The 15,025-nt window shown below is 41.6% G+C and overlaps 1 protein-coding gene across 5 annotated transcripts in view; it reads right to left on the bottom strand.

Annotated features, from left to right (window-relative positions):
• The window catches only part of RUFY3 (RUN and FYVE domain containing 3), an 80,121-nt gene that overhangs the window by 21,446 nt on the left and 43,650 nt on the right, over positions 1 to 15,025 (bottom strand). For all 5 annotated transcript variants that reach the window (XR_011363980.1, XM_069978252.1, XM_069978249.1 and 2 more), the window contains exons 2-7: positions 10,945 to 11,118; positions 10,733 to 10,850; positions 9,487 to 9,588; positions 5,464 to 5,587; positions 4,044 to 4,105; positions 1,322 to 1,387 (exon numbers count right to left, since the gene is read on the bottom strand). Coding sequence is in view for 4 of the 5 variants with exons in the window: in XM_069978252.1 (XP_069834353.1) it covers positions 1,322 to 1,387; positions 4,044 to 4,105; positions 5,464 to 5,587; positions 9,487 to 9,588; positions 10,733 to 10,850; positions 10,945 to 11,118 (646 nt within the window). In the remaining variant the exon portion in view is untranslated. The remainder of the gene's footprint in view (positions 1 to 1,321; positions 1,388 to 4,043; positions 4,106 to 5,463; positions 5,588 to 9,486; positions 9,589 to 10,732; positions 10,851 to 10,944; positions 11,119 to 15,025) is intronic.

Genomic DNA, 15,025 nt, shown 5'->3' with positions numbered 1-15,025 from the left:
TCCTGGATATTCATAAGAACCAGCAAGCTCCACCCACCAGCTACTTGGCAGTTATCTATCCATGATGTGTATAGTCAGTCAACTGCCAATCAGCAGCTGGAGGGTGAGGGGAGTGGTTCGACCCGAAGCCCATTCTTCTGCATATTAGGAGAATGGCTGAACAGAATGAAGTAATTAATACATTGTTCTCTTTAACACTTATATCACTAGTTTATGCTGCCCTCATTTAAAGGGGTCATCCAGTGTTTAAAAAACATGGCCACTTTCTTCCAGAGACACGATGACTCTTGTCTCGACTTTAGGTGGAGTTTTGCAACTCCATTTTATTGAAAGGAATGAGGCTTAATTGCAAACCACATCTAAACTAGAGACAAGTCATGCTGTCTCTAGAAGAAAGTGGCCATGTTTTCCTAGAGCTGGATAACCCCTTTAGAGCAACATAAGCCTAGTGACAGATTCCTTTTAACATGGTTCTCAGGCAGGTGGGATTACCATCCATGCTCTCCCCCTCCACTCCCTGGACTTTCTGGATCTGGTGCACTGCAGTGTATGATAGCAAACCACTCAGGTACAGTATACAACTAATTTACTATCATTTTTATAAAAGAAAATTTCAATCATACCTTTATTTTTTTACTGTTTGGTTAAATAGAATGAATTACACTTGCTTAGAGGGTATGAACATAAAGCAGTGTAATATAAACAGATGATAATGGAGACACTAGGCACAGGTTTTTTTTCATTGTCATGCAGTGTATTTCACTTTTTCAAATAATTCATGGTCAAAGCATTTTGTGATGCATCTTTTCCTTTTTTAAGTATGTTATAAATTGCAATTACAACTCATACAGATATAATAAAGACTGTTTAAAAACAGAAAGCCAATTAAATAAGACTAATGTACACAAGGAACTGATAATGGGATAAATGGAGTAAATGAGAATTACTGGTCTGCTTGGGGCAAAGTCTGCATTTCTTCTGTCAGTAATACTAATTATGTCCTCAATTATTCATGCTCAGTGGCCCCTCAGCCCCAGCTGTATACATTACACGCAAATGGAGGCTTTTTAAATGTATGGACATTTTTCGGATCTTTTAACATAATGATGAGTTGTCTATAGTATTCCAGTGACAGTGGGGCCTTAAAAATAAAACTCTAAAAATATACATGGACTAAAAAAGACCAAAGATAATATATTCCTTACATTATACCTGTAAATATGCCCCTCTTTGCAGAGAATATAGATTTTGTTATACAAAACCCAGAATACCTATGTAGGTTACAATGCTGGTGGTGACTTGTTAAATACATTCACTGTACCTTAGTTGTCTGTTAAGCTCTTCTACATAATTCTTTTGATCTAGTATTGCAGTTATCTGGACATCTCTATAAAGAAAATAAAAGGACAGTCAGAAATTCAAACCTAGAAATCAGCAATAAAAGTAAAACAGGTGACAACTAGGATGAGGAAACCTGTAAATTTTGATTTGTTTGATCCCAGACACTCAGCATTTCACACTAGGTTGCTGAAGATGGATGCAACCCTAGGGCTAGCTGAAAAAACATAGATACAGCTTATATTTGTATGCACGTTTTCCAGGACTCCCTAGGTCTGCATCCATCTTCTCCAGTCACCAGGAGTAAAAAGCAGAGAGTTCGGGTTTGGATGACCCCAAACTTACTGTAAATTCTCTTATCTCTAGTGACAACCTTGCCCCTATTGCTTTTTAAGAGTTCAGGATTTTATGCATGTTCCTAAAGCAAATGGTCTTGGAGAAATCAGCTCATCTGTTCCATTTTTCCCTGGGGAGTAGTTGAGGGGGGAGGTTCCTGCTGCAACCAGCTGATCTACAGCTGGACACAGTAAGGGGGAGGAGGGGGACGTGGTTAGTGTCTTGGGACACAATGAGACCAAAGAAGACAGAAGGAAAAGGAATACATTCTTTATCTATTGCGGGGGCTGGAAATAAAATAATAAAAAATCCATACTTTCTAACATGCTCCCTCTGCGGTCCTCCTTTGACATCTTTGAGTCCCCCACTGAACACTCGTCTCGGCAGTAACAGCTCATTCAGCCAATCAATGGCTGAAGCAGGACAATGAAGCCAGCCAGTGATTGGTAGATTCAGAGTTGTACTTGAGAATATATATATATTTTTTTATTATTCTTAAATTTCTATGCGGCCCCACAAATATATTATGATTGACAAGTTGGCTGCAAGCAGGAGGGGGTGCAGGAACATAATAAAGAAGCTCTACTTACTTGTCCCTGTGCCCCCCACTGTACTGCCTTACTGCTCCCTGGCTCTACCAGGCTCCTGGAATGTCACGACCCGGGCTCGGGAATGCCTGCTCAGCCAGTTAGAGTGGGGTGGGAGACCACTGCAGTCATTGACTGGTTAAAGGGGCCCTTGTCATAATACCGGAACAATGGAGAAAAGAGCTCAGCAGCGATCATGGAACCTGTGACGCGGCGCTGCAAGGCAAGTAGGCGGAGCTTTTTTATTATGTTGCCACGGGCCGCGACCTCCTAGCTGCAGCCAACTTTTCCATTTTGGCTGAAGTTACCCTCTAATGCTTCTCTAATGTAAGAATTTTACAATAAAAGCAGTACAGTATAAGGTCAACTGCACTACCTGATTAATTGGCACCCTTAACAGGTGCAGGACAGAGTATAGTAGATATGTGCTATGTGGAAGTGCTCCTCATAAAAAATTCACTGAAGTAATGTATGTGCGAAATATGTAGAAAAAAAGAGAATGAGGGCACTCACCACTTAAACGTGCACTGTCTTTATTTCATCTGTAATAAACATACGATTCAGCAGGTAAAATTTATGTCGAGTTGGACGCCAAACACTTGTTCAGTGTGACTGTAATCACTAAACAAGTGTTTGGCGTCCGAGCCCGACATGAATTTTACCTGCTGAATCGTATGTTTACTACAGATGAAATAAAGACAGTACACGTTTAAGTGGTGAGTGCCCTTATTCTCTTTTTTCTACATATTTCGAGAATTTTACAAATATATAGATACAGAAAAGACAAAATCCACCCAGGCAAACGAGTTTCTAGAATGTTCTGATAATGCTCAACCATATAGCAACACACTGTGGTTTTAAGCCATGTAGACAAATTGAGAACTAAAAGCAGCATAAAAGCTGTTTTTTTTTACATTTAAGCCCTATTTTCTGTATGTTAATCAAATACATTTGCTTTAAGATATCACTAGGGAATGTTTAGGTTTCTGGTGCAATGTTGGTTGAGAAGTCATCATTGCTAATTCATGGTGTGTTAAAAAGACAGCCTTTTGTCAAGCACCAGCAGCAACTTTAGCAGGAAACTACTATTAAAGATATTTAAGGTGCTATCACAAGTCACCCATTTTAAGATCAGAAAGACAGATTCAGTCTCGCTCACTAGAGATTAGCTTCTGGCTGTAACGATTCACGGATATTTGTGTCCTGTTGACTGTCAAAAAAGTATGTCAGTAATACAGCACTGTATGCTGGGCAGCCATGTTACTCTTCATTTCACGTCTGATCAAATCTGATGCTGAAGGCAAGCATGACATTTTTAGGTTGAATCTTCCAGAAAAAAAATCATGGAGATCACTGCTTTAAACAGCACTCCATTATTAAAAAGTGTGATTTAGTATAATGAATCTTTTTCAGTTCTTTGAATAATCATTAGCCATACAGATGGCAAATATGAACATTTGGCAACTGACTTCTTTTTAATCACTTTTTAAATAATTTCAATTACTTTTAACTATTTCTACTCTGAGCAATAGCAGGTGACAGATCTTATTGTGGCTCGCCTCCCCCTCCTATTATGGCTTGCTGTAATATATATCAGAGCCTTGATAGTATACAGAAGGTCTGATGCAATTTTACAAGCGAAAATACACATTTCCCGACATGCACATAAATATTTAATTCTTTCAATTAAAAAGTGATCGTTCTCTGTCAACTAAATTCTAAGTGGGTGACAGTAGAAAGTATTACAATTATTATATTTTTGGCTGCGTTATTCTCACTTACTCTTCACTGCATTTGGCAATAGGACCTTCTTTTAAGTACATTGAAAAATCAATGACTCCAACCTGAAAGTAAACAAAAATAGCACCTATTAGTTCTTACAGAATACGGTCTTAAAGGGGTTGTCCCACCATTAGGCGTTAACCCCATCCACAGAATAGGAGATAAGTGTATGATTTTTAAGGGCCCTTTAAATGAGCCAATTATTGTGCAAAAATTTGTTCATACATAGTTGATCGCATCTTTTGAGTGGACCTCAAAGTCAATTTTAATCGTTCTTTAGTGTTCCAGTGTAAAAACACTCATCGTTCACAGGATAACGATTTATCCTAAAGCTATTGTTTAAAGAGGATGTACCACCAGGTACAGCCTCTTTAATCTGAACCGACGGATCTAACAGCTCCGTCATGGGGAAGCCGGTGCCGCGGTCCGTTTTTCGGACCGCGGCCCAGTTCCTGTGCACGGCGCCGTTCTATGCACCGGAAGCGGCCGGTGCTCAAGAACTGGAGGTAGGCTGGTCCGGAAATTCCCTCCCACCGGGGGCAGCTCGGCCGGCCTCCAGTGCTTTATTTTAAATTATTGCTTGTTGTTCGCTAAACAAGCACTTCAGTGATTTATCTGTACATGTAAAAGGACCCATAAAGCTCTGACTGCTGAGATCCCCCACAATCCTGAGAATGGGTCCCTGGGTCTTATTGTTGAAATGGAGCGACGGTCACATGTGTGCAGTGCTGCGCTACTGTTTATCTGTGGGATGCTGAAGATAAAACGCTGTACTGTTAGGCCTCATTGAAACGATCTAGCAGTGATGACTGGAGGAGGATCGCTGCACGGCATTCAGTCCCCCGGCCAAAGTTCAGTCCCCGGCCAACCGGCAACAGAGATGACAGGAGCGCAGAAGACAACTACTCTCCTACTCCCCCCATGCCGGCCAGCTCACATGTTCACCGGCACGGGGGGGGGGGGGGGGGGGGAGTAGTTGTCTTCTGCACTCCCGTCATCTCTGCTGCCGGGCGGCGGGGGGGATCCATGCTGCGATCCGCAGTAGGACATGTCTTTTTTTTTCGCAGCATGGATCATGTGAATAGCTGCATTCACATGAATGGTTCCTAAAATCGAAAATTCGGATCCGCGGACAATTTTACAGGACGTGTGAATGCAGCCTTACACTGGCAGCTCTCACAGACAAAGAATGGAGCAGCAGTATGCAGATGTGACCGCCACTCCATTCCATCACATAGGTCCTTGCTCTCTAGATTGCAATGGGTCCACCATGGGAACACTCGTGTTGACAAGATTTGATGGTGAAATATGTTTTGTGTGAAAGTGTTCGTGCTTCGTAAACTTTCCAACGTCTTAGAGTGATGTACCAGTTTGCAATGTTGGGATGTTTATTTTTCCGTGATGATACTCAAGTCCATACCTGTGAATCTAGGTCTTCCCCTTTCATACAAAAATTTGCATCAATCACATTGAGTCCTACTAAAAGGCCAGAAATGATAGCCCCTTCCTCTTCCATCATCAGTGCGTTGGGCTCATAGAATTCACTGCAAAAAAAAATAAATGGTGTTGTTCTTAGTGTATTATAAACTATCATATCAGTAGTATATACCAGTGATATTATACTGTAGCAAACATTATGTCAATGTTGCATGAGCATAATTATATTTCCAATATCAGAGATTATTTTGTAAACAGAATTTGGGATAAGATTAGGAAATGTATAGATTTCTGCTCTATTAAAAGGATTTGGAAAGAGAATTATTATTCTATAAAAGCTGCACATTTTCCTAAAAGCATGCGCCAGTCTACAGAACAATACCTTTTTGACCTCCGGTTGTGTATAAAAGATCACGCTGAGAGGTTATGCAGTTCTGCAGCCTCTTCAGCCCCATTGTTATTTCAGTCTTTCCCATTAGCTTTGCAGTAAACAATTCATGATCAATATGTGAGAACATTTGCTGCGCTGTCCAATTCATCTCAGAAGCTGTACCATGCTGCTTTGTGCACCTGCTTCCTTGTCATATGCCCTAAGGCAATTTTTTTTTGCATTAGGATCACAGATGATGGTTCGCAACAGTAGCCACAAGCAAATATACACAAGAGATGCAAGTGACTGACATACCTGCATTGTATGCCAACAACAAATCACAGAATTCAAAATATAGAAACATAGAAAATTGTCAGCAGAAAGAGACCACCTGGTCTGTCTGGTCTGCCTTTATATTATTTCCTTACTTATTATCTTAGGATAGATATAGGTTTATCCCAGGCAGCTTTACATTCTGTTACTGTTACTGCTGAACAATTCTGTTAAAACAAGGTTCCTCAGTTTCAGTTTTAGGTTTTGCTTCAGTCTTTAAAGCCGCCTAGTCTTATTGCTAATCTTCTGTTGTTTATTACATACTGTATGTTGCCTCTATGTTTGTTGGAGATCGCCAAACCCATGATCTCGGGTTTTTTTATTTTTGTTGTTTGCCCTATTTTTTACTGGAGTTTACATCTGCACAAAAACATATAAAACAGTTGATTTATGGTCAATGCAAAGGACATCCTGTTAACTATGTACTTGGTGCTAGGACCTGCGTGTCCTCATTGTTATTATCCTTCTGGAAGATGTTCTTCTATTTCTACTTTATCACAAAAACTTGTTTGGGGAAAAAAAATATTTCTGTTACTGTAGATTTATAAACCACATCTGCTAGAAGTTTGTTCCAAGCATCTACTACTTTAATATTTTCTCATGTTGCTTCTGATCTTTCCCTCAACTTACCTCAGAGTGTGTCCCCTTGTTCTACAGTATTTATTTATTTTTATTAAAAACACTTCTCTCCTTAACCCTATTCGGTCCTTTAACACATTTAAAGGTTTCTGTCATGTCCCCGCCCTCTATAAAGCGGGATCACAATCTCCCTCTTCCTACTGGTTATAACTGTAGCTATACAGCCCGGCATACGATTAGCTTTCCCTATCGCATGGTTGCACTAGTGACTCATTTTAAGGCTGTCAGAGATCACTACTAGAGAGGAGTGGATTTACAGTATTAACAAAGCAAAGTGCTTTGTTGTGATCGACTCTTAGCTTGTCAGGCAGCTGGCTTTAAAGCAAATCTGTACCCACAATCTGCCCCCCCCCCCCCCTTGACAAAGCTTGTTGGCGAAACGCAGCGTTGGGTGAGTGGTGGTGTTGGGCAATAGCTCTATTTTGAGCCCATGTGGTGAGGTGTTTTAACTGGTCATGTGAAGCTACCTATTTACAAGTATTGTGTTATTCCTTGTGGCCCCGTTTCCTTTTCTCAGTTCCCTTTTCTGTTTTCCATCTGTTTTTCCCACCACATAACCATATATATATATATATATATATATATATATATATATATATATATATATATATATATATATGTACATATAGCTACTAATGCATTTTTGTACATGTTATTAATTTGTTGTTTGCCCACCATCCGTCCAATGTATGTACTTGCTTCCTGTTTTTTTAAATTTGAACTGTTCTTATCTTTGCTATGTAATCAATAAAGAGATATTTTTGGTATATTTGGAATCATCGTTCAGCATTGTTATCTTTTGTTAGGTATATATTTTGGAGCTGTGCTTATGGACGGATAGGTATTTAGGAGTCCTATTGTAGGTAGTCTCATTTTAAGGCTGTTAGAGATCACTACTAGAGAGCAGTGGATTTACAGTATTAACAAAGTGAAGTGCTTTGTTGTGATCGACTCTTAGCTTGTCAGGCAGCTGGCTTTAAAGCAAATCTGTACCCACAATCTGCCCCCCCCCCCAAACCGCTTGTACCTTCGGATAGCTGCTTTTAATCCAAGATCTGTCCTGGGGTCCATTTGGCAGGTGATGCAGTCATTGTACGAAAAAAACAACTTTTAAACTGGCAGCCCCGTGCCCAACGGGCATGGCCTAGATTGTGTATGCATTAGGCTGGCACCACCTCTATGTCCCTCCTCCCCGCCCTCCTCATCATTAGGAATGTTCCAGGCAGATTGTCTCCTATTCCCCACCTGTGTCAGCCTGGCACATGGGCTGGATCATTAATCACCTGTGCAATGTTCAGACAGGAGTAAATGTTTCAGTGGCATTCCTAATGATGAAGAGGGTGGGGAGGAGGGACGGAGGGGTGGTGCAAAGTTAGGGCACAGATACTCCCGTTTAGCACGGGGCTGCAAGTTTAAAAGTTGTTTTTTTAGGACAATGACTGCATCACCTGCCGAACGGACCCCAGGACAAATATTGGATTAAAAGCAGCTATCCGAAAGTACAAGCGATTTGGGGGGGGGGGGGGGGGGGTCAGATTGTGGGTACAGAGTCGCTTTAAACTCTGTGCTGCTCCGGGTGCCAGGGAAAGCTGGACTCAGCGCTGGAAAACTTCTCCCTGTTTCCCAGCACCAGATTCAGCTTTTCCAGCGCTGCACAGTGTTTAAAGCTACAAGCTGACGGCTGTTCGCTATGAAGTACTGTGCATCATTAATACTGTAAATTCTGCTCAACTCTAATCACTACCGCTATTAGTACAAACAATACAGATGCACACATTATGAAACACAGAAAATAGAATGCAAGTATTCTTATTGATTTTGTGTGTCTACTTGAGGCCAGAAACACGAACGTAAATTTTTCAGCATACTGCCACTGCAGTTTTGCTCTAAAACCAGAAGAGGATCCAACATAGTAGAGAAGTACAAGTCCTCCCTTTATATTTTCCATCCCATTTGAATCCACTTCTGGTTTTGGCACAAAAACTGCAGTGGCCGTATGCTCCCCCCCCCCCCCCCCCCACAAAAAAAAAGGCATGTGCGATTCCAGCCTAAAGGTTAGTATGAAACTGGGAACCTTCTCTGAGCACAACATTTTTTTTTTTATATGGGACCCCAAGAGCTGTAAAAATAAAAAAAATAAAAAACTGACCTGCCTAATCCCCCACAGCTGCTATACCAATGGTGCCAGGTTCCCCATTGCTGCTTTCCGCTTCCTGTGGCGTTTCAGTTCTTCGAGAAAATGCCTACTCAACCAATTACTGGCCGCAATAAGGACCTGCCTTGACCACTGATTGGCTGTGTGGGTATTCTGCGCACAAACCAAACATCACAGGAAATGGGAAGCAGAGGGGACCTGATGCAGTCAGTATGGAAGCTGCAGAAAAGGGGCACATGAGTATGGTTTCAATTTTATTTTTACACCATCAGGAATCTAACATAATTGATACTCCTAGAATAACCCTTTAAGTATTAGAGACCTGATCATGAAAGCCAGAGGTCTAAATGTATAAGTAAGGAGAAAAATATTTTATATTTGTTTCAACACACAGTCTTTTGTTTAAATAGATACTGTGACATCAAAGCAAGTTGTTTTACTTCCAAGCAGCTGATTATGAATGACAGGCATCTCTAACCTGGAGTGAAAACAGTCATTTGTAATGTTACCTCAGGAGGTCCTTCCTATTAATTAGAGCTTTCATATACTCCGAGAGCTTCTTTTGCATCAATGCCAGGCGCAGCCAAGCCCGGCCTCTGCCCACGGGTGTTCTGTTAACAAATGCAACATACAACCAAAGAATTAAAAGCTTCTTAAAAGAAATGCTACATAGATGAGCAAACAATTCAAAACAATAATCACCTTTTCATTCACTACAGATCACATACCTAAGGCTCTGAGTAAACATGATATGCTTTAATGATGACAACGTAAAATTGGACATTTCCAAAGATGATTAGTAATCCCTTAAAGGAATGTTATAACTAAGTGAAAGCAAATTGCTAAAATATGCTATCATTTACTGATAATTGTGCATGTGCATTTGTGGTCTTAAGGACGTATTACACGGCCCAGCGGGCGGGGTAACGCCGTCTATTACACGGCTCGGATATTGTTAGTACAGCCCTTGTTTTAAAGGGGTATTATGATAGAGAAAATAATAAAGATGTTATGCTTATGCCCTTACGCTCCCCAAGGTGTTCTCCTGCCTGGTCTCTGGGTCCCCCACTGACTGCAGCAACCACTGACACTTCTGCACATGAACCCGTCTCTGCAGTGACAGCGCTGACCCAGAGACAAGGCAGATAAGAGGCGCATGGAGAGGTAAGCATAACATCTTTTTCTATATACAGACACTGGTGTACCCCCTTTAATCAGCAGTCAGCTGCACATCAGCTATTACACAGAGCGATGCGCGGCCGGGGGCCAATAATTTTTAAACATTTAAAAAACAAGGATCAGCCGAAACGCAAACACTTGTTCATGCCTCGCTGATCATTATCTTTAATACACAGGGCAATATCTACCCGATTCAGCCCTACTTAGCAAAATGGGAGACAGCACACAAGTGCCTATCAGAGGATCGTTTGAGCAGCCATTTAAATGCACTGTTAGCAGCGAACATCCCCTGCTTAGAAAGGAAGTTAACAATAATTTATATGGCTGCAAACAAAATTCAATCAGCTGATCGCTAGCTCTTTTACACAGGCTGATTATAGGGTAAATAGCCCTAATAACGCTAACTGTAGTATGCCTCACAGATCACTGAGTCCTTCCCTGACTATCCCCACAGAGCAAAAGACATTACATGAAATTATATATATATATATATATACATACATACATATACACACACACACACACACACACACACACACATTCACAGACACTGCAGTTCTTGAAAACGTCACTTACCTAAGGCCGGGTAGGTCCTTTACGCTAGCGGTGATCTCCGCTGCTTCTGGTACAAGTTTTTCCACCAGTTCCAAAGGCCCCCAGAAGGATTTATTCTGCCCTAAAAACGTCTTCTTAGCTACCAAATAATAGCACATCACAATCACAATCTACTTTGCTTTCCAAACTATGCTTTATAAGAAAATGTAATCAGAAGGTGGCCAAGTCCTTACCTTTTAATCCATGTTTCAGGCAGTGCTCCATCACTACAAAAAATTGCTGCAAAGGTGCATAGTCAGAGTCCAGGGTCCGTCCCAGATTCAGAGCAGATTCGATCAAGCCCTTTATACTTAACTTTGCCATATTCATGAGATTCATCCGTTCGTTTGCCATGAGATAATTGGGATCTAAAGAAAAAGACACAAACCATTTCATATTAAACACACTACTATATACTGCAAACATAACTATACTCAAACAGTGAGGTTAGTATTGCAAATCTGTCATACAAACAATATGGTGGTGTGCAGAAAAGAATCTCATGTTAATTACGCGGGCAGGTACCACATTCATACAGAGGTCAGGGCCCCAGACTATAGGTATCTGCTGTGTCGATAAAAAGCCATAGATTCAATTAGATATACGTTATGTATTTTTGTGTACTAAAACTACAGTCCAAGCTAGTCTTAACTCTGTTTCTTGCTTTCATTTAAAGCAGTCTAGGCAGATGTAGATATTACACGTAGATGAGAATTTAGTTACTGTACCTTTTCTATCAAGCTCTTTCAATTCAAACCTTGTATACGATGTCGGAGCAGCAAACTGGATGCTCGACTGACAGTAATCAGATTTTGGTTTTATCAAAGAGACGACGAAACTAAGAACCTGCGCAGACATCCCAGGAGCTGCACTCCCTCGAAGCTGGATAAGAAATACCTCTGCTGCTTCCAGCAGCGCTGAATGTATATATACATGTGATAGACAAACACTCTCTATGTTTGCTCAAGCTCAATTGCTATTTCTTTTTATTGAAGTATCCAAATAGGACGGCCATTGTTCTCGCTATACAGAGTGGTCATAGGTGATCGGATAATTACAGGCCACAGACCCGCAATCTCATTTAGCAGCATTAATAGCTGTACTTAGGAGAAAGGCAGAGGATGATTTAATAAAACTAAATCATTGCAACCAGGCACCTGTGTGTGCGAGGTGTATTCAATGTATAGAAATAAAAAGGGGGCTAAAAGATTTTATATAGCACATTGGTAAGTAGACTGCATGGCAAGATCATGATACAGAGTAACCATTAACTCATTCTCGTCAATATATAACAGCTACAAACAGCTTCAAGAAACACACAAAATGAAAATAGAAAATCCATCTCTAATAGCAAGGCTCTGTTTTTACACTGGCTGACTACACACCAAGAAGCTCTAACCTAATACATTACAAGCTAGGAAAAAAAATCTCTGTACATTTAGAAGGTTGCGTCAAATCTTTACACAAAACAAATAACTTCTAGGAATGCACGATGCACCGAAAAATCGATACTACTATCGATTTTCGGGGTAAAAAAACGGTTCGATACCAGGATTTCCTGGTATCGATACTTTATGTTAAACTACAAAATAGCGTAGTTTAACATATAGTGCCGAGAACATGACAGGCGGCTACCTGAGCGCCTGTCATGTTCTCTCTGTGCCACCCCTGCGAACACAGACCCGGGACCCTGCACTCGGGCCCAGATCATCCACCTACCATGCAGCTGCCGCCGGCAAATTTTAGGTCGCTGCTCCTGCCTCTGACATCGCCAGCCCCGGGACACGTGTGTGTCACTGCGGGTCCTATGGGCTAAGATGAGGACCTTCCCCCCCCCCTCCACAGGCACCGAGCATGAGACACAGCTGGGCCGGTGAGTGTCTGACAAGGGCAGAGGGGCAGCACAGGGTCGGCGGCGGGAGAGGGAGGAGAGCGGCTGAGAGCTGCACGGTCCGGGAGAGGAGAACGCAGGAGAAGGCTGGAGGTGGGGGAGGCGAGGAGGAGATCTGACAGGAGGTAGCTGTGAGGCCGGGCCGTCAGGACATCCCCGGGGCCGGCATCAGCAATGTGGGGGGTGAACAAAAGGTCGGCCTGGCTGCGACTGTGAAGGGAAGTGGGAGGGGGGCGGTAGCCTGCACATTACTCTGCCGCCCGAGTCCAGCTGGAATAGTGCAATTACAACCCCCATCATCCCCCCTGATAGCTGAAGTGTGTTACATGACTACAGTTCCCATCATCCCCCTGATAGCTGAAGTGTGTGTTACATGACAACAACCCCCACCATCGCCCTGATAGCTGAAGTGTGTGTTACATGACTACAGTTCTCATCATCGCCCTGATAGCTGAAGTGTGTGTTTCATGACTACAGTTCCTATCATCCCCCCTGATAGCTGAAGTGTATTACATGACTACAGTTCCCATCAACCCCCTGATAGCTGAAGTGTGTGTTTCATGACTACAGTTCCCATCATCCCCCCTGATAGCTGAAGTGTATTACATGACTACAGTTCCCATCATCCCCCCTGATAGCTGAAGTGTGTGTGTGTGTTACATGACTACAGTTCCCATCATCTCCCTGATAGCTGAAGTGTATCACATGACTACAGTTCCCATCATCCCCCCTGATAGCTGAAGTGTTATTGTGCATATTATAAGATTATCACCTTCCTGATGACGCACGGTAAATGGTGCAAGCGGAGAAACCACCAAATTCAGTACCACATAAAAACATGCTACTAAATAAAACTACAGATTGACCCATAGCCATGTTAAGAATCAGAATAGGGCTATTTTTTTAAGAACATTTATTTTAAATAATGGAAACTTTATTTATAAAGTAATATGGTTCGTACAGACCTGACAGTCGGGGGGGATCTCTACTCTTGTGTTTTTAAAAAAAATATATAATTTATTAAGTATCGAATTGGTATCGAGCATTGAAAAAAAAAGTTGGTATTGGTATCGAACTCAAAATTCTGGTATCGTGACATCACTAATAACTTCTTGTCAAAACATGGCCTATGGCTCAATTCACACTGGCCTCACTTACTTTACGTCAGATTCTAATGGTCTTTCACAGCTGGACCTATATAAAATTAAAATTAAATTTTTATTAAAGTATTGTATTGCCCCCCAAACATTATACAAATTACCAATATACACTTATTATGGGAAATGCTTATAAAGAGCTTTTTTTCCCCTGCACTTACTACTATATGAACCTGTTCATTCTTTGGCCGGATGACGGAATCTGGCCGTGCATAGAATGGAGTCTGTGACACGGGCAGACACGCGAGCTGCGGAATGCGCGACCGGTTTTCCGTTGCCATTCCGTAGTGTGCACGTACCCTCAAAAGTTAACCCATCACCAAGAAAAGGCAGTCCAATCTACCAACAACATGTTTTATCACAAGAGGAGGTGAGCAGACTTATATATAGTTTTGTGTAATAGATTCAGGACAACATAACTCTTTGAGATGGGCAGTGCTAATATGTGATTGACAGCATTCCTTGTATACAGGGATAGTTGTCAGTCACTGATTAGGACCACCCACTGGACACATAAGCAAGAAATAGCAAGAAGTTCAAACTTTCAAAAAGTTGTAAGTTACTTTAAACTCTTTCCCACAACATTATGTCAATCTATTCAGCTGTTAGATCAGACTTGTGTACCAAAACAGGTTTCTTGTAAGATGCTCATACAGAATGTCAGGTCAAGTTTCCTGAGTGACTTGTCCTTCATGGTTAATCTGTAAGGGTTGATGCTTTTGTCATATTAACCTATGGCACCTGTTTTCTAGTCAGCTACTTTTCAACCAAAGTGCTCAAAAATGAAGGAAACTGAGTGCAGAACAACGTCTGGAGAGACACGCTGCTGCTGTCACTTGTGCTGATATGTACATTTGTTTAGGAGCACTTACATTTTAAAGCGTGTTAGCGCGTGCCAAGCAAATTCATCAGGTGTCACTCTCCCTGCCCGCTGATGACTGACTTCTCTACATGCAAAGTGATGATGAGAAGTCAATCAGTGAGTGGGCAGGTCGGCCCTTTGAGTAATAACTGGTTTCGGACTGGCATTCCAGAAACTCCTAGTATGCTAATAAAGAACTGTTCACACAAACACCATAACCACCCAACCATTTCTTGTTATACTTGTTACAGTGCAGTGCACTGGTCTATATAAAGTAAAGATGGGGCGGATCCATTATCTATAATCAATCATCCCATCACTACCATTATTTCTCTGCTGTCTCCATATGAAAACATCTGCTGTTC

Source organism: Dendropsophus ebraccatus, chromosome 7 (assembly GCF_027789765.1).
Source record: "Dendropsophus ebraccatus isolate aDenEbr1 chromosome 7, aDenEbr1.pat, whole genome shotgun sequence".
Classification (NCBI taxonomy): Eukaryota; Metazoa; Chordata; class Amphibia; order Anura; family Hylidae; genus Dendropsophus; species Dendropsophus ebraccatus.
The sequence above is the reverse complement of the archived record's forward strand: the minus strand, read 5'-3'. Positions and strand labels throughout refer to the sequence as shown.